This window comes from Sceloporus occidentalis, unplaced genomic scaffold, assembly GCF_023333645.1.
Source record: "Sceloporus occidentalis isolate IW3139 unplaced genomic scaffold, rSceOcc1.0.p SCAF_7, whole genome shotgun sequence".
Classification (NCBI taxonomy): domain Eukaryota; kingdom Metazoa; phylum Chordata; class Lepidosauria; order Squamata; family Phrynosomatidae; genus Sceloporus; species Sceloporus occidentalis.
The window spans coordinates 6,493,797-6,517,623 of NW_028316987.1; the positions used below are offsets into that span (position 1 = coordinate 6,493,797).

The window sequence follows — 23,827 nt, forward strand, 5'->3', positions numbered from 1 at the left end:
CAGAGGTGTGTGCACATTTCTGTGGGCTGATATCTATGAATAAGGTATGCATGGAGCAGGTTGATGGGTGTGGGAGAGCAGAATATATATACAGTTGCCCCTCCTTTCTCACAGATTTGAGATCCGCGTTCTTGATTATAAATGGAGGGATGTGCCCCATTCAAGCCTATAAATGTGAGCCTCCGTTTTCGTGGGGGTGTGGAATGGATCCCCCGCCAAAATGGAGGAATGACTGTATATGTAGCTTTGGTCCTGTCCAACATTGGCATGTGGGAAGATACTATTAATATTCCTTGAACAGAAAAAAATGTAGTCTTTTACTTCAAAGGGCTTCCCTATCCCTGCCCTAGAATGACCAATCATCAGAAGCACTACAAGTTTCAAAGTTCCTAGGCAGCAGGTTTTCTACCACTGATTTTATTTCTCAAATTTTTTCCAGTCATAAGTACAGCAGTGGTGATTTAAACATAGCACAATAGTTTACCAAAATCCTTTGGGGGGAGGAGGAAGAGAACGATAACTAAACAAAATGGGGAGATGGTCTTTTTGTAGAAGCATATTAACTTTTATACTGTCTTCTAAGATATTATCATGAGACCTGGCAAGTCTGTAACTACCGTACTAAAAGCTTCTGCTAAGTGCTATAATGAATCCTCCCTAGTTGGCATGAATATTACCCTTTTTAAATGGCCTCCACTTAAGAATCATTGGAAAGACAGCACTAATTTTTAAAAGCTCTAAATAAACCCTCCCAACTGGGAAGAACAGCTAAATCATCTAAATGACTTCTATAAAATCTAAAAGGAGTCTGTGAGGTTTCTTTCTCCAGAAGCAGGGAAAGAAATCTTGCAACCCCCCTAGATCCTGATGATATCTATTAGGCCCCATTTTGGAAGAACAGCAGCATCTAAAACAAATAAATAAATTTAAAACAGAGAATTTACCCCTGAAATCAATGGTCATCAACAGACTTTACTATAGGGACAATCTGTGAAAGGGATATATCACCCAAATCTCATTATCTAATATACTTTGACAATGTTCCAGTTTTATAGTTAGTGATCCCTTCATCTCCCTTCATGCTTGTGGCTTAGCACCTAGAAAATCAGACAGCATAGTCTCATGGGGAAGAGTTGGTGTAAGGGCTGCCATTTCAGCCTTATATTTAACAATCCTAGCAAAATATGCAACTCTGGAAAGTTTAAATATGTATACATTTCAATCACAGTTATTTGGGGGGAAAGGAATGGGCTGATGCAGGCTCATTTGTAAAAATGAATATTCTTGGTATAGGAATGGAACACTAGTACTGTATTTACTATGAAGATTCCTTTTCTGTGGCTGTGGGGAGAGAATCTTCATGCTGGGTTGGGCTCCGCCTTAGGAACTGGACAAAAAGAAAGCAGAACAGTCTCCTGAAAATGACTGAACACTGAATTCGCTTTAGGAATAAAGAACAACTGAATCCTTATGCAATACACACAACTCCTCAAGGACTGACAGAGCCACCCAGAGATTCTGCAAACCAAAATAATAGCAACCAAAATCAAAACCTTCAATGTAAGAAATTTCAAATCCACCAATCTAAATGGTTCAAAACATGCCTTTAACAAGGCCCAAGGAACTGAGTCTAAACTAGCCATCATTGACTCCAACAGCTGGGCAAATACCAACCGTTGCAAAGCTGTCTGCCTCAATACTTTCCTGACAAGACACTGAAACTTTGCCAGTGAAACTCCAGACAATCCATGGCAACTTGCACAAGCTCCATGCCTCTCTTCAGAGAAACTGAATGGAACAGCAGTCCGTTCAGGTACACATGCACACCCCACAAACTCAAATGTACTATCTAAACTTTTATGAACACTTATGGGAAAGCTCTATACTGATAGTAACCCTCCAAGTAAGCCAACCTGAGATACTTCTTGTAAACTGGGTGTACTGGAATGTGCGAGCAGACCTCCTGGAAGATGAGAGATGTCAGATAATTCCCCTCTTGCACCCCTTTCAGATTCGATTGTAGAGTTTTCATGTGGAACTTTTGCTTGAGAACAAAAACATCTGGCAGTGCTTTTCCAAAGACTAAGACTGTGTGACTGGATAAAGCAGTCTGAGGGATTATGAATGCAATCAATGCTGTAACTTTCCCGCACAGGCCTGCACATCCAAGCATCAGGAGACATGTGCCTCAACAATGGACAAAGTGCAAGAGGTGGGCTGGCTATCATTGGGAGCTGTCTCAAATGAGAAGGATTAACTGAAATTTCCACTCTGTTGGTTGAAAGAAGTGGAACCACCTTTACTGAACACAGAAAACTGCTGCTGCCTAGACTGTTGTTTAGAAGAACTCTAACATAGTCTGAAAGACTTAAATTCCCTTTGTCAAAAACTAGGGCCTATTCCCACAAGAGGACTGAGATCCAGACCAAAAGGGCTTCTTCTCTTTCTTTTTACTAAATGATGACATTTTCTTTTTGTCCTTGGTCTCAATCAACACATCATCCCAGATGTTCAACAAATAATTGGGAACCTTTAAAAGGACATGTAGCCCTTTAAGCATTAAACTAGCTTTGGATTTGTTATCAGCTTTCCAATTGTTTAGCCAAAGTTAATGCCTGGCAGCAGCATTAACCATCATAGCCCATGAAGCAAACTGACCAGAATCAAGAGTCGTGTCTGCCATAAAAACAGACAGTTTAGTCAGTTTAATGACCTCCTGTCAAAGTTTAGTGTATTCCTTGGAAAATAGAAACCAAGTCCTTAGCCCAAAGAATAGCGGGCCTGGTAAGCAGGGAGATCACTGAAGCTGCTCTGATGGCAAGAGCAGAAGCCTCATGAGTCCTACCCAAAAATTGTCCAGCCTCTTCAACTCTGGATTCTTAAGCATCAATAAGAGGCAGCTTCAATTTGCTCATCACTTTAGTGGGCAACAAATACAAAAAAGCTGGAGCCGCCCTTGCCACAGCGGGATGAGCCTATTCCACTACAAGCTTTAGGGAAGGACACAACCAAATGTTCTTGCTTAACCTTATCCCTGATTTCTGGAACCCCTTCCACATTAGTATCAGAAACCTGGCTACTGGAAGTCAACCTCAAACACCTTCCCACCTTTTAAAGACGTACAAGATATTGTTCATATTCAAACGACCAGGGAGAAACATCCTCAGGAAGAGAATTTTCCTTCTCCAGAGATACCTCTCCTTCTTTGGAGTCTCTGGAAAGACACAAGACTCAGCATTTACCACAGAGGTTACAACAGAGACATGTTTTGTCTTTCAAAGAAAACCAATGAATGTGCCCCTCTTCATACATACCCCCCTCCCCTCCTGAAGGGACAACAAATAATCTTAGGCATGACACTTTCTGGAACGTTTTCATGCTTCTGGCCACTAGAGGGCTTGCAAACATCAGAAAGCTCTTCATTACTGGGCTTGTGCCTTTTTCACACCTTTTCTTATGATGCTTAACACACCTACTATCTTGGGCAGTTAACAGATTTGCTCCCACTTCCCCTCCAACACCCAATACTCTTGAGTCCCACAGCCTACATGGCTATAAGGCAGTGGTTCCCAACTTGTGGGTCGGGACCCCTTTGGGGGTCAAATGACCCTTTCATGGGGGTCGCCTAAGACCATTGGAAAACAACTATTAAATTACAGTTATGAAGTAGCAATGAAAATAATTTCATGGGTTTGGGTCATCACAACATGAGAAATTGTATTAAAGGGTCACGGCATTAGGAAAGTTGGGAACCACTGCTATAAAGGAAAGCCAATTACATAACCATTGATAACCAGGGGTGGAAGGGAAATAGGAGTCTCCAATGGACTTACCCAGATGGCTGAAGCCACACCTGACAGCTGTCTGGCATGGTCAAATCCATAGGGCGAACCAACGCTGCACTCTTCAGCTGCTTTGACAGCATAAACAGGAACTGAATCACATCTCCCAGTAAGGGTGGATTGATCCATTCCTTCTGCACGCCTAGAAGGCACTTCCCCCATTGTGGAATCAACCATCAACACCTTATCAGAGGTCTATGTCTTTTAAGCTGAGACTGACCATCCCTATTAGGGTGGTATAGTACAATACAAATCAAAGTTTCCTGGCGCACAAACCAGATAAATTCTCCTCAGAAACTGATCTCCAGGAAGAACAGAGTGTAAGACCTGAAAAATCCCTTCTGAGGGGAAATGATTATATGGCCCTTATCTGAAGCAGACCTTTTAGAGCTCAAAACATCTGAGATGGCTACTCTGCTGACCTGGGACTGAGAGACTGAAGAAAAAATCTGGAGGCTTTTGAATGTAATCTTCATAACCCTCCCTCACAGTCATGCTCCTGCAAACATCAGGAAACATCACGTCCCAGTGATGGGCAAAAAATTAAGCTGAGACTGACTGTCCCTATTAAGGGTGGTCAATACAAATCAAGGCCTTTTGACTCATGAACAGCAATGTTCTGTATTTTTGCCAAACAGCTGGTAGTCTCCTTGTAAATTGATTTATTACATTAGAATATTTGCAAGTACTAGATAAGACAATTAAAGGAACTATCTCTTTATATGCACATAGGCAAACAAGTTACCTGCTTTACTGAACTTCATTACTTGTGCCAGCTGGAATGCTTCATAGTATTTCAGGTGGTGTTGTACAGCCAACTGCATTTACAAATCTCAATTATTTATCTGAGGTGATAAATGTTTCAATAGACTTTTGCCATCTTTCCACAATCTGCACTTTAGATCTCTGTGGGATAGTTTGAAAGAGAAAAAGAAATCTTGGAAGGATGTATGCTTTAACCATGGCAGGTTTTCCTAACAGGGACAGTTTAATTGTTGCCTAAATTTTGATATTCTTTTAATAATTAAGTATTATTTTAAAATGGTGGAATATTATTTGGGAATGATTTTTACTGATTAGAATTCTTAGGCATTTGAATAATGAAGAACAAAAATGGACAGGTTGCTTACCTGTAACTGTAGTTCTTCGAGTGGTCGTCTGCGAATCCACACAAAAGGGTTATTCTGCACCTGTGCAGCATTTCTGGATCCTACTGGAATCGCTAGGGAAGACTTTTTGGCAGTAGCTCTGTCCACCCTCTATATAGGCAGGATATCTTCCCGCCCTTTCCCAGTTCCAAAAAGGTCCGCCGTAAGAGCAGACAAGGAAGAGAGAAGGACCTAACAGAGGATGGGCGGGATTTGTGTGGATTCGCAGATGACCACTTGAAGAACTACAGTTACAGGTAAGCAACCTGTCCTCCTTCTTCATGGTCTCTGTGAAGCACACAAATGGGTCAAGCGCAGAATAACCCATTTGTGTGCTTCACAGAGACCACAAAGAAGAACTAACCCAGGGGTAGGCAACCTGCGGCCCGCGGGCCGGATGCGGCCCGGCAAAGCCTTGGAACCGGCCCCAGCCCAGTCCTGCCGCTGATTGCCGCCGGGGCCTTTGGGGGGCAATTGTCTATAGAAGCCTCAGAAACATGCATTTATATTAACATTTTTTTAAAAATCAGCAAATTTTTTCGCATGTCCTTCATTTTTTTAAAAAAGTGTCTTCCATTTGAAAATTTTGTCCTACATTTGTCCTGGTTTATTTATATATTTAATTTTTAAATTTTTTTAAAAATTTTTTAATTTTTTGGCTTCGGCCCCCCAGTTGTCTGAGGGACAGCAACCCGGCCCCCGGCTCAAAAAGGTTGCCTACCCCTGAACTAACCCATGCAATGTCTTAAGATTTGTAACTTCTAATTGTGTATTTATACAGAGTAATTTGGATTTGTAGTAGTTACTTTTTAATCCAGTGTACACCTGAAATTCTAATATACACTCACCCCTCCACATTCACTGGAACTAGGGACACAGGACTCCCTGTAAATGTGGAAAAACTGCAAATAACAAAAACACGATGTTTTTACCTGAGAGAACACCTCTCTAGGAGTCTCTAGGTCCTCCAGTGCAACTTTGTGGTCAACATCTGCCAGACATTAACTATAGAACTGCAGTGGGGGAGCTACAAATGCCTAGTGGAATGTTCTCTCCAGGAATCTCTAGGTCCTTCGGTGCAACATTTGTTTAAAGTTGACTAAAGAGTTGCACTGGAGGACCTAGGTATTCCTAGAGAGAACATATTACCACATATACTTAAATTAAGTTGAGAAATTTATGCCCCAAAATGAGCTCCAAGACTTATACACGGGGCAATAAGGTAATACAGCGGGGACCCCCTCCCCACAGATACCCAAAACAGTGGAACCTCAAGTCCTGTTGTCCTTAATGGCTGTGCGAGGTCTCAAAGTGGCTCACAATTTAAAAGACCAATGCACATGAAATGAGGGCTTGAAGGAACTGGGAGGGAAGGATACGCAAGATACAACAAGTAAAAACAGTAAAATAGACTCACAACAGGCAAGCAGAGACCCCCCCACCAAGTCCTCCTTTGTTCCCGAGCTGCATGTGTGAACCCTGGACCCATTGCTCCTGGATCACCAAAGGTTCTCCAGAGTATGTCAATGCCACTGACATGGTGGGTGGGCATCCTTGTCTCTTTCTCCTGTCTTCCTCCTCCTTGTCCTCTACCATGTCGTTCACCTTTGAGTAGCCTGGCGGGTTTGTCAGGCAGAAAGCCTTGTGAGGGCGAGGAAAAGGGACAAAGCAACCTGCTCACCATGTTGTCCTCCTTGTCATCACCTTTGAGCAGCCTGGGGGCTTTGCCGGGTGGGCAGTGTTGCCACTTGAAGGTGAACAACACAGCAGAGGACGAGGAGGACAACATGGTGAGCAGGTTGCCTTGTCTCTTTCCTCCATCCTCCTCTTCCTTTGCTATGTTGTTCACTTTCAAGTGGCTTGGGGGTTCCATTATCCCAATTGCTGGAGGAGGGAGAGAAAGATTCAGCAGAGACAAGGACACCCGTCTGGCAAAACCCCCGGCTGCTTGGAAGTGAACAACGTGGTGGAGGAGGAGAGACTCTGCAGTTTGGCTGTGCGTTTGCTGGCACCTGGCTGAGATTGTAGCCCAGCCTGGAAAGAGGCCCAGGCCCCCTCCCGACCTCATGTAAAAACAGGCCTGAGGAGGACTCCGCAGGTGGCATCAGCGTACTTGGGAGGACTTTTGGGGGTCCAGGAGCAATGGGCCCAGGGCTCACATGTGGAGCCCAGGAATAAGAGGACTTTGTAGGGGGATTTCACTTGCCTGTTGTGAGTTTATTTTACTTTTTGTATTTGTTGTATTTTGCTTATCCTCCCCTCCCAATTCCTTCAAGCTCTCATATTTGATTTGCATCAGTCTTTTAAATTGTGAGCCAATTTGAGTCTGTTGCACCCAAAGGCGGTGCAGCCGCCATATTTTACCCTTGACATATCCACAGGTCAAACCAAAATCCCCAATTTTGGCCCCCAAATGTACACTCGACTTATACATGAAGTTGACTTGTAGATGAGTATATATGGTAGTAAAATCCATGAATAATCAAATACGGAAAAGTCAAAGCCACAAATGTGGAGGGAGTGTATTTCTGAGTACCATGTCATCTGCATATGAATTAATTATATAACACTTTCATTCCTTTGGTGTTTATATGATTTCTAATTGCAGCCACAAGGGATTCTAGATCCAGCAAGAAAACTAATGGTGAAATAGGGTAGCTAAAAGTATTTGTTTTTAATTATGACTGCCTTAAAAAATAATGGAACTATCCCTTTACATTAAATTGAACAGTCGGTAATTCACAGTAGTATTAACAACCATGTATATTGCCCACAGTCATGCTAAGTCATGCTGCATGTTGGATACAGTTTATTCCTTTAGTCATAAAAACAAATTTTGTCTATTTCATTTCTGCCTCTTTTATTAGCTCATTTCAGAGTGGGCAGTTGGGAAGATAAGTTTCAGATTAGCCATGATTGTAGATTTACACATAACATGCATGGTTTAAGCAAATCAGAATCCATAGAATTGTAACAAAACAAGTCTTCTCACTATGGTCTATAGCTGGGAAATCATACTTTGTTTCCAGAGCCTGGCTTGATTTTTTTTATTTTTTTGGGGGGGCGGGGGGGGATCCAGAATTTAACAAACAACTTGATTTACTGTTACATGTGAATCCAACAACTGTATCAAACAATTGATGCATTCCTCCACATTACTTCTGTTGACAAGCAATACAAAAATAATAATTTCTGCATACTTCAGGCCTATGTGTGAACGAAAAGTTGAAAATGACAAAAACTGTAGTCACTACTAGAAAACAGCAGAGGCGGAAACAACATCTACATGGATGCTGCTTATCCAAACTGACACCAAAGAGCAGTGCACTGGTGTGATCTTTCAATCATCCCAACATTCTGGCTTAAGCAAATAAAAGCAAATTTAATCACCACTACAGTTATTTCTATTCATTGACACACACCAATCCAGGGATTTGCATGCAGAAACAATTCTACCCACCCAGATTTAAACAGCAGATTCAAGGACTGCAAGCATTAATATACTACCATTCTAATGTCTATCCAACTGTAGCTGCTGCCAATTTCAACTACCTTGCTTTCAATGAATTGCACACCCAGAAGTGCATTTAGTATGCTGGCACATGAGAAATAATCCATTTGTATGTGGATTGTTCCTCTGTGCCATCCAGATGTATTGGTATTCAAACATACATATTCCAACTGCCACAGTTTTGGTCTCTGAGCAAGAACAGACCAGCCAGCATCTTCTGGACCTAATCCCCTGTCCTGTCTGCCATTTCTTTTTCCCTGTGTTGTAAAACTGAGGTCAGGGAACTGTCAAATAAATGATCTGTAAACCATCCTGGAAGCCCTGGCTAAAGGGTGGGGTATAAAAACTCTAATTAAAATAAATTAATAAATGTTATACGGGATGCCCAGAGGGAAGACAGATCAGCATTGAATGTTAGGTCAGGAACGAACTGTCAGATACTAAGCAGAAATCAATCCCTAGGACATGTTAAGTGGACATACAACACATAAAAACAAGCATGTCCTACCAGTAATGCACACAGATGTCATGCCCCCCCTTGAAAGTTCAGCTTCATAAGACAAAACAGACCTACAGCAGCCATGCCCTTCTCCCGCTTAGTCTGATAGCCACCTGAATTGTCTAGATGAGGAAGAGGTAGGAAAGAAAACTCCAAGTCCTCAGGAAAGGTGAATGCTTCACCATTTGCAACAAACCCAGTTCCTCCCCCACAGGCAAAATGAGAAACTGTGCACAAACAACTTGAAAATACTCTCTTGCAATACATTCGGCTAACTGGGTACAGCTGAGTCAGCAAGCTTTGTAAGTCAGGGGACTTTCCCTATCTGGTTTGCTGGAAGAAAAGTTGATTTCTCTCTCAGCCTGCGTCTACTGTGAGATACAACCCTTTTATTTATGACCCTGGACTGTTTTTTTACTTTCATTCACATATCTTACTACTCCTAATCAGCTTTGATTTACGGCTCATGACCCCAGACTGTTTTGTTACGGGACACTGCTTGCTCATTCAACTACTGTACTTTTGGCACTCTGCGTTCTTTTGCGGTATGAGAGCTGGCCTGCTAAATATTCAGAAATGTCTGTAGTCCCTGAGAGGCAGCAAAAACTGATTTACCATACATGGCTATTGAGTTGCCCTACATGGCTAATAAGTTGTATCAAGATCAGATAATTTTTAATTTCATACAAGATATTCAGCCATGCAGAATACTATGTTAATAGTGCTGGCTAGAATTAGCACCACCTCCTAATTCAAGTACCTTCTTTTCTTAAGGAACTGGGATCAACTGTGAACTGATGCAGACTGATACAATATGCCGGTGGCGTAGGGGCGTGGCATAGGCACAATGCACGCACTGACACCACCCTGAAGCCAGTGTCATGCTGCCCGACTGACCACACAGGGGCAGCTTTCTGGAACTCCAGCGGCACAGCGTTTAGATGCTGCATGCGCGCCGAAAAACTGTGCTGGCTGCTGAAAAGGCAGCATTTTTCCAGTGCAAAAAGGAGCATTATTTTGTAACTTCTTTTTGCACCAGAAAAAAACTGAAGTGGCGGCACGCCATGTGGTTACTGTGGCGCCCACACGCTCTTTCAGGGGCGGTGTCACGTTGCCCCTTTGGGCCGGTCTGTTTCAGCCCTATGTTATATTTTTTAAAATCTCAGATTTTCAGCTGTTTAATCATACCAAAACATCTTCCTATGTACTATGCTGCAAATTTTAGATATCATTCAGGATATCTTAGGTCAAAGCAGCCAGGAAACATTTACTGCAAACTAAGTTTATTATCTGATCAATTTTGTATGCGATGACTGAGCATACAAAATGATATAAAGATTTCTGCTTACCTTCATCTCCCTCTGGTGCATAGGAAGCTGTAATAATGTCTATGTCTGCACAGTTCATCACAATCTGGTTGGTCGCATGCTTCACCTGTAACACAAACATCTAACAGTCAACATTCTATAAATAATTTCCCAGTAGCTTCAATGTACATAAAAAACCAAAACTGACATTCTTCCATTCAGCATTTGCATCAACACACCACTAGTAACACAATTCTGTTGGGACACAATGTGTACCCTCCTTGCAGTTTACATTTACATGATTTTGACATGATTTACATCATATTTACCACGGTGACCAAAGCCTCCTAAAAAAAGTAGCTGAGGGCTACATGCAGCCCAGATGTTGCTCATTCCTGACACCTTCTGGTAACGCAACTATTCCAACTAATTTACTTTATGGATTCCAAAGCCATTGATAATATGCACAGCATCCTTTATCTTGCTTTATAGAAATCATGCTGTGAGGTTTGTCATCCAGAATATTTTCAGACCCAGTGTGATGTGCCTGCTCACCTAAAAACAGACAGCCACAAGGAATAGCTATAGAAACAACTGGCATCTAGACGAATTTGGTACCTCACACAATGGCATTAGCTAAAGGTGGGAAACTCCATAATTGTGGTACCACAAGAGATGAAGAAAAGTGATGCCCAGAAAACCAATGTCAACTCTCCAAATGGAAGCACTTTTACAAAAATCATGATTTCCAAGGATTTCCCCACTTAATCCAGATGCAACCCATGGTTCTAGCCCACTTGCCAAGTGCACTAAAAATCTGAGACAAGTACCTTAAAAATGATTCCATCATTTCTGTAAAATACTATTTCACTTCAACACATAGCACAATCAAAAAGTCATAAATTCCAAAATGATACAAAACTCTCAAGATGCAAAAGAATTATTCAGACTGCCATTCCCACATCACATACAGTTTTGTCTGCACAGTTACTACACTTTCAGAATTTACTGAAAGTGACTTAACTGAACAGGCCTAACATATGAGGCATTCCAGAAGCCTGTCCAACAAGTATCACTGAAGTACCATTTTGCACTAGGCTCCTTTAATAAACTAGTTCCACTTCATTATCAAGGCACGACAACTATGTAAGTCAAAGCTCTGTGGAAAAAAAGAATTCATCCAAATCCCACTGACGACAAATGGCTATATTTACATATAACAGGTAAACCGTAAAAATACCAAGGAGTCTTGCACAAACCACATACCCATATCTGTACATGTGCAACGAAGAGACGTTTCTGAAAGTAATTTGACAGCTGCTTCAGTGTGAAAGTACTTTAAAATTCTTGCAAACCCACATGGAAGACTTACAATAGAGTATGAAGTGGCCAAAATAATTAGAAGGACTAAGTTAATAGCTAAACATAAATTAAATGTTTAGTCCTCAAGACCCACAAACAAGATAGTCATGAATTAAACATACAGTGCCACGCATCCCAGATTATGCAAAATACATACTTGTGAAGCAACCCTAGCAAATTTCAAATGATTTCAATGGAACTCTATTTACATGACATCACACTCAGGATTAAATCCTTGTTTTGAGAGAAATGTAAAACCAACATCAACACAGTTTAACATGTGACATTTTGCACTACCAGCCAACTGGAAATGCAGATGTTTAACGCTGTGTGGGATACACAAGAGCTATGCAATAGTGATTAATATTTTAAAGCCTCTTACACAGCAAGAAAATCTGTTTTTTGTTTTGTTTTGGTTTGGTTTTGGGGGGACAGCTTGTACATACATGAATATTTACATGAGAACTATTTAAAAAGTAGAATTATGTACTTGTAACAGAAAGTGTATGGTAAACATTTGTTCCCATCTTTCTTACCATACTGCCTTGAAAACAATAAGAAAGCAAAATAGTTATCATGCCTTGCTGGATTAAGGCTTCAGATGCAACATTTGATAACTTACACAATTGTGCAGAATATCTGAACATTTTTTTCCAACACTTAGTCCAACCCTCAAACCACTATACCATGCTGTGTCATTTCCTACAAACATTCATATTTTGAGAAGCACTGATCAGCTTGGTTAAATGGAAGTCAAGTTTGTTATTTTCAATAATTACTTTATTCCTTTTAGATTCTTATTTGATTCTCACAGAACTTCATTATTTCCTACTATCATTAAGTTCTAATTTTAAAAAACAAACTTAAGGTTAAGATGTTTTTAAATGTCCTTTATGTTTTTTGTAACTAAAGTCTTCAGTTAAAAATATTGGATTACACTATCTTTCATGTTCCACTGCAAACAAAACCTGGCAAAACAGGGTATTTGCAGGTACAAGTTGCACCGCACCATTATTTTTTTCTCTTCCAACCCAAACAAATGCACACAAATACACTTCTAGCAGCTGGACTTGTCTCACCCAGCTGCCAGCCCATTCATCACCCCACACAACCAGTCATGCGACCACTCACTCAATGGCACAAGTGATCGACTCTTCATATGGCCCATCAGTGTTCCCAGCAACACAATGGCACAGTACAATCGTGGAGGCACTCCCGTACATGACCCCTTCCCCAATGGGCCCCCTACTGGACTGGACTGGTCAGTTTGTTAATGTGATTATCAAATCCATTGTATTGTCATCAACACCTGAGTTGGTTATCATTTCACTTCACAGGGCTTGCAATGTGCTGATAGTGCATCTGACCACTCATGGGCATCTGTAATCAATCTGCAAGGGAGCAACAAAAAAGCCTGTGAACAGGATTGGCACCAGCAGCTCACAGTTCCTTCCCAATCTCTGCACTGGTGTGCAGTCCACATACACCAGTGCGACAGTTCGCACTTTCCAGCTCAAAGCAGAGCAAACCAGGGGTTATTTTGTTCTGTCGTTTAGCCCCTGAGTGTGGCTTTGTCCTGAATTCCTCCCATGTTGTCCATATGCATCAATTAAACAGGTAGGTCTCAGAACAGGGTGAAACTTCATTTTAACACTGCTGTGGAGAGCCCCAAAGCATTGTTTATCTAGGGTTGCGAACATATGTCCTACTAGATGTTGTCAGATACTACTCCCATCATCACTTGCCAACATACTCAATGGCAAAAAATAGCACAGGTTGTTGTTGTTGTTGTTAATATTATATTTGTTTAGTAAACAAATTATTTTGTTTATTATTTATTGCAGAGAGTTTGTTTATTGCAGAACTGTAATCCAACAACATCTGGAGGACTATACAATATCCATATTTGCCATCTGGCCCATATCAATGTTGGAATAACAGAAGGTTGTGTGTACACTGAAGCACTATGGATAACCCAAGGACTGTGGCGGGTTACATACCGCCAAGAAGCAGTGCTGTCCCGCCGCCGCCACTTGCGGCGTCCGGGAGCCGCAGCTGCCACACCGCAGGGCTCCATGACGCTCAGAGGAAGGAGCGCGGAAATCACGCTCCTTCTCAGGCCCCGAAAGAGGCGCCGCAAATGCCAAAGGGCGCACTCGCAGTGTCACTTCCGGTGCGCCACGTGCGGACGCAGAGCGTCCGTTACATCAATATGGCGGCGGCCGTGTGGAACGGCCGCTGCCATATTGTACGTATTGAATACGTATTAGGGTTAGGGGGGTGCAGAAGCACCGCCCCTTCCTAACCCTAATACGTATTCAATACGTATTTTTTGGCGGTCTATAACCTGCCTGTGACTCTGGAGAAGAGGTTTGAATCGCTGCTTAGCCTTGAAAAATCCTATTATATCGTGACCAATTCATTTATTCTACAAAAATATGCAAATAAAAACAATCCTCACTCAAGAACACAAAGGCAATGATCTTGTCTAGATCACATCTGTGAGCTTGCATCAATACCTACAATCATTCTTAGACCTCATCCAGAGACCCACCTATTCCCCACTGTTTTGCATCAAGTGCAGATTACAAAAGCCAAGCAGTAAACCACCTATTTACAGCAAAACCTTCCTTTCTGCAAGATTCCTGTTAATTCTTTGCAAGAAAATAATGCAGAGCAGCATTTAGATGACAGACTGACAATCCATCAACATCAACTCCTGAACAAAACTTGTTTTTAAACTTGCATAACCGCTTGATTAAGTACAACTAATTAGAACATTGCTAACAGCAGAAATGTAGAAATCTGAAGTTATCTGAAAATAACAAACAGGCAGACTAGGCACGCATACCAAGAATTCCAAGGTATCCTGTCTGAAGTACTGGGACCTATGACAGATATTTAGCCATGACTGAAAGAGCTATTGTATGTTTGCCCAAGTACTTCAAGTATACCTAGTCAAACTGGCTTTGAATACTACAGTCTGCATGCCATAACACAAACTGCTTCTGGAAGTCCCTGCAGCTTCAACATTGGTATGCTATTTGGTATAGGAGGTGAACGTCCAAGAAAAGCATTCAAAGCTCCCTGCAGTGTGTGGAACTAGCTTTGTAGTTATTTGGATGGAAGCCACTGCCCTAGTTCCTGTAATTTGCACTACCTCATTTCAAGTAGGAGGGGAAAAATATTTTCCGCTATGCCAAAATATTTGGCCTTCAACATTTGGTCAGACAACAAACATACTGCACATGCTGAGCAGTCAAACATGTTCAGCATTTTAAAAAACAAAAGCTTGTAACACAAAATCAACGCCTAATCAGCATGATCCACAAACCTGGCAGATGCTAAATAAGCAAGCTATAAAAAGCAACAAAGACAGGTTAAACTTTACTAAGTACAGCAGGATGTCCTTCAGCCAAAGAAGAAAACTGGTGCAACACTGCAAAAGGGCAGCTTAAAAGGTCCTTCTATTGTCTGACCTTTTACACAGAAGATGATTCTGTAGGACTCTTCCTGGCAGTTTATAGCAGAAACTTATCGCACTGTACTTTGAAAGACATTACCCCAGCAGCTCACAGTCCAAGTTGAGGGTGGAGGGTAGGGGCTCACCCTACCATTTCAGGGTACACTTTTGCATTACTTTATATTTGTTCACAAACACATAGGCTGACTTTCAGTACTGGGGTGATTCGAAAAGAATGGTGCAAAAGGAAAGCTGTTCTTACTTGTTTTGCACCATTCTTTTTGATTCCCCCTGTATAAAAGAATTATAATATCACTGCAGTGTGAGCCAATGTGGCATAGTGGTTTGAGTGTTGGAGCAGGACTCTGGAAACCAGGGTTCAATTCCCTGCTCTGCCATGAAACCCACTGGGTGACCTTGCCCCCTCAGCTTCAATGGCAAATCTCCTATGAACAAATCTTGCCAAGAAAACCCCGAAGTAGGATCACCATAAGTTGGAAATGATTTGAAGGCATACAACAATAACAAATATTACTGCAGTACTAGAGATGGATCAATTTTTTTAATATAATATAGGCATTTTTGAAGCACACATTCATTCATTCTGTTTTGTTTCCACGTCAGTTCATTCTTATTTTGATTAGAAGTCTGTCCAAAAATTGTACTCACTTTTGTATGCATTCTCCTTTAACCTTCAATCTAGTCAATGGGCCACTGCAGCATCTCAGAGAAATGACATGGTCACCTAAGAGTTGTAAGCAAATGTCCCAGAAATTTAGCCACCTATCACATACAGCTTTCTTAATGGGGAAAAAAGTGGGACAAAAGTTGTATTTAAAAAATTTGCTGCATTCTGTCATTGAACCCCTCAAAGTAGCATGTAAGACAAAAAATGTCCATGCTTCCTTGCAAATGAAACAAGAACAGCTAATATGAATGCTTGATTGGGGAATAACCCCTTTCCCTGCTCAGTGGTAAGACAGAATGTGCATGCTCGCAATCCTGTCCAGAAGGACTGCTCAGAGATACTCATGTCATGAATGGCAGCAATGGAGAATCTGGTAGAATCATAGAATCATTAAAGACAGTTCACCATACAGCACCCTGAGACAACATTCAGGAGCCAAAAGTAAAGATGTAAACAAAGAAACAGTGCTTAAAACCTTTGATCCACTCTGCACAGAATTAATTTTTTAGCACATAATCCATTAAACTGAGGCACAGAATGTATTCAAGGCATGAAACAAGAGAAATCCTACCAAAGTCTAGGTGTGGGAGCCCTCTGACATCACTAAACTGAAGGCAAATATTGACCTACTACTCCTGGCAGGGGCGTGTCACAGACAACATAAAGTTTTGAAGGAACTGTGACATTTCATCTCAAATTGCTGTGTCTTACCAGACTGTGTGTGCACTCACAAGGTATGTGTGATTCAACAATTGGAAAATGAAATATGTAGAGTCACTGATAAACTGGGTGTCTCCCAAGACACGTGATCTATGTTTGTTGGACATCTTCAAATATGGTAAGTATTAGGGACAGATCTAACCATTGATGAACTAGTTGAGTTCAGAGGAGAATGACAATTCTGGCAATATACACCATGTAAACGAGGATAATCTGACTACAGATCATTCTATTTTATTCTATTTTATCAAAGTATGTGATGCATGGAGTGAAGCTATTTTTACAATCAGCCTTGACAGGTAGCAGCAAGCGTATTACACTCAACAGCTGACTTGAAGGCGCACAGACACATACACACACTTCATTCTACATCCACAACCATATGTGTCAATGTAGGACAATTTTATCCCCTCAAATAAACTGAAATTCCCTTGGGTTCAAAAAATTCTGCTGTTACTCAACAAACTATTTTTTTAAAACGGCAACAAAAAAATAGTAAAGAGAGGGGGGAAGGGTTAACTGTATTCTGGCACACATATTAGTTTAGGAGGTTTACTGTTTTGGGAAGTTAAATCTTATTTTAAAGTTCTTAGTAATATTTAAAATGAAATCCACATTGAAATATAGAGTAAATGAATTTCTCCTCTCATCTATATGTTAACAACTAGTCCCTTCAATCTCAATGCAGAGAACTGCACATTGTTTGTTTGTTTGTTTGTTTTAAAAAAATCTGTATAAGCTTACACTGCAGTTTTCACTGGGAGAGGTCAGATCATTCAATTTAGCCCAGTATTGTTTGACTGTCAGCAGCCCTCCAAGGGCTCAAACAGAAGTTTTTTCCAACTTGCTAGCTTTTTAAACTGAAGATAGCAGGCATTAATCTGGGCATAAGCTATAGCACTTTTAAAACCATCTATTTTATCCCCCCAAACCCAGGACATAATAATATTTTTTAAATAAATGCAACTGAATTGCTATAGGTTGAAGACCTCCATCGATCCTTCCAGACCAACCCTCAAATATATTTATTCACAGCTACTAATGGTTCATTCACATAGGAAAATGTTACACATGTGTGTATGTGCTTCCAAGCTGCCTGTCGACTTATGGCGATCCCATGAATATCATTGGGGTTTCTTAGGAAGGGATACCCAAACGTGGGTTCACCAGTTCCTACTGTTCTAAAAATATGATAAAGGCTAAGATTACAGCAAAGCACTGGGGAAGGAAATTTTTCACATGTGCAACACTTGACAAGAAGATTCACAATCTTTTAATGTCTAACATGTAGGAGCGACACTAAAGAGGATGAAAATTCTTCAGCTAATTCAAACCACAAAACCTAGGATTTTCTACCTCATGACCAGTATTAGACACAGGAGTCCATCAAGTGTGTTTTGTTTCACTATCTAAACAATTATTTATAATCATTACCACTCTCCTTCAAGACCTCTATTAAAAAACTTGTGAGGAAATACAGGAGTTTTTTCTTTCAACTGGCTTTTGCATAAACAGCCAAATGAAAAGGGAAGAAAACATCCCTTCTTTTCACCTCCAAACTTTGGGCATGAAGGGGCAGCGAGACACTGCCCCTTTCTGCCCCGGATTGGTGCTGCAGCAAATGCATGACACGGCACCGATCCGGCTTCCGCAGGGCATAAAAAAGAGCCAGTTTTTCCAGCTCCTTTTTGGGTCTCTGAAGAGGCACCAGAGCCGCTGCTGGGCGGCTTGATCATGCCCCTTTGGCACAGCCCCGTTTGGGCATTGTGCCAAAGGGATGTCATCAAGGCACGTGCCATCTGGCAGCACAGGGAGGGTTGAGTGTGGGGATGTCCAACCCTCACCCCACCCATAGACCAGCGCTTTTTGCCCGCCTGTACCGGGCCTTGAACTACAAGGAAAGCTTTTTCTCGAAGTACAAGAATACTTATCTGTGGGGGAAAGCATTCACTACTGACAATTGTGCTAAGGTTATAAGAATATTAACTATACAGAAACAAAAATATAACATGCTATTATTAATAGGCAAACACATTAAGTTACAAGGTAGCCTTCATTGTTGCACTTTTAATAGTCAGTATTTCTGGCTTATCATTAGCTTACGAAAGCTCATGTCAATAAGCCAGTTATCTAAACATAGTACACCTCTCTTTTTTTCTGCTTCTAAAATAAAATGGGAATATATGCTACACAGCTATTCCTACAACATTAGTAACAGACTGGGTTTAAAACATAGGCAGATGTACACAGTATGTTCCTTTCAGCTTTGTTTTAACTGCTGGGATCCATTTAGATAGGTTGGACAGGCACATGTTTGACTGAAAACCTTTGCAAAACGTTAGCACAGAGATAGTTCTTCAAGACTTTTGCAAACAGTGCAATAATTTGCTTTAACTAGAGATCAGTGACACATAATGAGTATCTCATAAAACTTATGCATACACAGCAGCATTCCCCAAGTTGGCACACTCCCAATGTTTTGGACTACAACCTTTATCAGGCCCAGTATGCATCACCAATGACCAAAACGTTATGGAAGTGGTAGTGGGTATTTGTCAAAAGGGTGACATTTCCAATCCATTTTGTTCATGAGATTATTACTTTAAAGGATTTTAAAATTTAAACTTTCATTATGCTGTCTTTTCAGAAGAATGCAGGACAATGCTCTTTAATAAATAACTCCCTTAGTTTTGCTATCTACCGAATCAAACTCCTGAAAATGCATGGCATTTATTAATTTGCTTGCAAATATTTCAGTTTCAGCAAACAAAGGTGACTTCCTGTTAAGGAATGGGAGCAAAAAAGTTGCAATATAATTAAGTAAAACACTTCCCTTTTGACAAAATTATGTGCTTACTGTTTTCATGGTGCTTTACAGAAAGATCCCAAGGTGTCAAGCACATGACACCTATATGCAGTCTTGGCATGACAATGGCTTTCTACAATCTTTTTCCTGAGAAACTGTCCAATAAATGAAGTAGAGGATTATTTCCAAGAAGCTTGCGGGCATGAGAGTGCTACTATTATAAGTGCTATTAAGTTTAGCAGTGCACCAACAATTTATATTTATAGGGGTGGAAATGTCACAAAAATAATGTGGCACAGTGATGAGCTTAGTGTTTCAGAAACTATGACTGTATGTAGGAATTTATAACACTTAAAGTAATAGAACATAATAGTAGGTTTTTCCTCCCATATGAGCAAAGAATATTCTAAATTGAGGATTTTTTTTCACATAGAAAAACAAAGCTACATTGAAATGAAGCACTTCAAATAAAGTGTAACTCATTTACCAGCCCTTGAAATCACATGATTTGCTGCACTGTCAATAAACAAATCAAGTATCTTATCAGCTGATCACAAAGGTTCCTGCTCTGAGAACAGCATAAATATAGAAGAGTTGCCAATCAACAGATTGAAAAGGATCAATTAAGAAGCTGATGTGCTTGGACATTTACTGTCTAAAATGAGATTATAAGGACCATTTAGCATTTCTTCTTTAAGACTGAAGATCAGAAGTACTGTAGTCACCAATGCAGGTTGTGTCAAAAGCTGAATGCTGTTACAATTCTGTCTCACTGATAAGAATGCTGACCTTTTGCTAATCTGGTGCTTAAAGTGGTTGGTTAACAACATTAGATTTCAGTTGTTCACTGATGAAAATTAAAAGAGTAAATAACACTTTCAAGTCTGCTGCAAATGTTTCTTTCAAAATGTAATTAACTCATTCACTCAGGTAGCAACTTTCTTTTATTATCAACCATTGCACTGCATACTTTTTACAAGAGGCTAGAAGCAACAGATATATGGACCGGCCATTTAGGGGCACAATATATTTCATTGCTTAATAGGGAACTGGAACTTGGATTCCCCAATCAGAGTTCACTATTCACACTTTTTAATACACCATACCTGGCCCTCCTTAACTAACAAGCAAGAAAGTATTTTGTCCCACATCTTAACATGAATGACTACCTGCACAGGTATGAACCAATTATGGACTTTTAAAAAAAATACTGCTGGTTTCGGGTCTCTTCCTTAGGAAGCATCTCACTTGAAAGATTCTTGAAAGGTTCACCACTAATATCATCTGCATTCACACGTAACTTTGAACAATGTTAGTAGGACTAGGTGCCAAATTTATACCCCATAACAACAACTACTGGTAGAGTTTAAATGCAAAAAATGTTCATAAACAAAAGGCCAGTAGAAGAAAACAGAAATTGGAAGTGACCATATCTCTACCATGGGCTTCACCAAGACCAAAAATGGCAAAGAAAAATAGAGCAGTATTAGAAATTGCAAGTGACCATTAAATCCACTTCTAGTTTCTATTTTGGGATTTTGGAGAGAGAGTTCAGGCCAAAACCACAGCTCCAGAGGGTTTTCAGGAATGGCAAAACCCCATTTTTCACATAATTTTACACATGCACAATTAAAACTGGGGCATTTAAAGGACTCAGGTTACACAAAAAAAGGTCACTGAGAAGCCATGTGGACCACAGGCTACACTTTGTCCATCGTAGTACTAAGCCAAACTGTTTGTTGAAAACGAATTTTTCAGCTGTTTGTTGAAAAAGCCAATCAGTTTTAATATGTAAAAAGTCACTGTGGCGGGTTACAAACCGCCATTAAAGTATGGACTCAGTCCGTACTAGGGTTAGGAAGGTGCGGTGCTTCCGCACCCCCCTAAGCCTAGTACGGACTGAGTCTATACAAAATGGCGGCTCCCCTTCCACAAGGGGGCCGCCATGATGACGTCACGACCGCACCGCCTCTACACGAGGCGGCGCGGACATGATGTCGTCAGTCTGCGCCAGGGCGCCTAGGGCGCCCTTTCCGCGGACCAGGAAGGAGCTCCGTTTCGGAGCTCCTTCCTGGTTTGCGGCAGCGCTTTGCTTCGCTGGGCACAGCCTTTAGACGGCTGCGCCCAGCAAAGCAATGGAGAAAGGGGCCAAGCGGCCCCTTTCTCCTTCTCCCCACCGCCACGGGGTGTCCTTGGGGCTTGAAGCCCCAGGGACACCCCTTTTCAGGCTGCGGGGAAGCGGCGTTTTGCTGCTTCCCTGCAGCCTGAAAAGCGGCGGATCGGGGCCTCAGCGGCTGCCGCTCTACACGCTGAGGCCCCGATACACCAGGGAAAGGGGCGGGTGCAGACCGCCCCAAATGGGCGGTCCATAACCCGCCTGTGGCTTGTTCAGTCAATCCCTGGTTTGATTTCTCTTGACCTTTTTTGTAAGAAATTGTCTCAAACATTTCAGTTCCAGGAAATAACCATTACTTCAGTGTACCTATAGATGCTGATTCTTTATTATATCCTCTGGGAGTGTATATTTTTCCTGTGCAGTTTTAGGCTTTTGGGGGGGAATCTTTGGCGTGGAGGGATTATGTCGAGGGCAGGCTTTGTGGTCAAAATTATGAATTTTGATATGACCCATGTATAAGTCCAGGGTAAAACTTAGGGGCATGCAACAAAAGATGTAAAGAATGAAGAAAAGGAAAATGATGCCAAAGAATGCTGCTGTTTTCCTGTCCAAGCATTCAAAAAGGCCAGAAGCAGCACCACAGTGGAGAAAATAGATGGGGTTGGTGCTCCAAGAATGGACTAAGCTCGGGAGATGGTTCCTATTTTGAGTTAATGTACAGTACTTGCACTGACCCGTGGATATGTTGACCCAGGTTTTTGGGGTCAATTTTTTGACTCAAATTTTTAGACTAATACATGAGTATATACAGTACTTGACTTCTAGTCTCAGCAGCTTGCCTTTCTGTGAAATGGGGGTTCTGCTGGAGCAAGGAACTGTAGCTTCCTGTTTTGCCTTTCCATGAAATACATGTTCTTATTACACAGGCATACGTGTTCTTACTGGTCACATATTTCAATGACAGCCATTTTGTGACTAACCATTCCAGCCATGTTATGGCTACCCATAGCAGACCCTCAAAATTAGGGATGTACTCAGGGATCCACAACAGATTGGAAACCCCAATCTAGCTGATACTGTGTGCAAAAGCGTAGAGAAACATCTATCCAATGAAAAAAGTCAGTGATCTATCTTTTAAATCAATCATTTGTTCTCTTTGAGAGTTTGAGATTACGTGAGTGTTCACACTCAGGGTACTCTGCTTAGACACGCAAACCTTGGAAAATGTTACTAAAGTACACATAGATTACTTGAGAATTCTCTCCTGACACATAGCAATGCCAAATGTATAAGCATTCTGGCATGGATGGAATTCTTGATAAGGGAAGGCTGGAGCATGGAAAGAAAAGAGAGTAAGGCAGGCTGAAATGTTGGGGGGAGAACAACAGAGCAATTTATCCTGAGTTTGTTTTTTAGCTGTTTTTCCTTCACACTTTTGTGGAATGACAAGAGGTTTGGGTGGGTCCAAGAAACAAACCAGAATTACCCAGGCTTCTTAGTTCAGACATGCCAAACCAGTTAATATAAGGCAGAATATGCATACCAACATATCACCACAGTTTCAGTTTGGGGCTTACTGCCAAAATAAATCATGATTTCTTGCCTAGCAAGTGTTCACGCTTAAACAAATCATTATTAGGCTAAAAAGATCTTGCCTGAGCACTGTATATCAACCAGACTATTAAGATAAATAAAATACATCAAGAATGACAAAAGTCCATTCGTTTTCACTTTCATTTTCCTCATTCATGTTGTCTACAACCCTAACCCTTTTGCTCCCAATGATTACTGCAATGACATATTGTAAGCCCAGAATTAATCTGCAGCTTGCATCCAAGCCAACTACAGTCACACCAGACACAGGACCACTTAACAAAAACCTAGCTAAGCAAATATTTTCACTTTGTTATACAACCAATAAAAGTTACAACACATCATGCTAAAACTTTTTATATATTCTCATTTAAGGTGGTTTAAAAGGCTTTAAAAACGAATGTTAACATAAGACAACAAGTTACCTACAGGATCAGCTCCTCCCATATAATCCGCCCCATACACTCAGGTCCTCTGGCGGACATTTACTCCAGTCAGCCAGGACTAGGACTAGGTTGGCAACTGTCAGCCAGAAGACGTTTTCTTCAGCTGCCCCTAGACTGTGGAATGACCTGCCAGAAGAGATTTGACAGCTGAATACAATGTCTGAATTTAAAAGTGCATTAAAGACCAGTCTCTTCCAGCAGCCTTATCCAGATTATTTTTAAACTGTGAATTTAAAATGATGAATTTAAAATGTGTATTGTTTTAATATCTGTATATCTTTTTGTCTTTGTATGTTTTAATGTGTGTTTTAACTGTTGTGTTTTTA

The 23,827-nt window shown here is 41.0% G+C and overlaps 1 protein-coding gene across 1 annotated transcript in view; it reads right to left on the bottom strand.

Moving 5' to 3' along the window:
- Positions 1-23,827, bottom strand: part of LOC149309095 (puromycin-sensitive aminopeptidase-like) — a 91,113-nt gene that overhangs the window by 58,442 nt on the left and 8,844 nt on the right. The window contains exon 2 of the mRNA XM_089531780.1: positions 10,350-10,434. Within this exon, the coding sequence (XP_089387906.1) occupies positions 10,350-10,434 (85 nt within the window). The remainder of the gene's footprint in view (positions 1-10,349; positions 10,435-23,827) is intronic.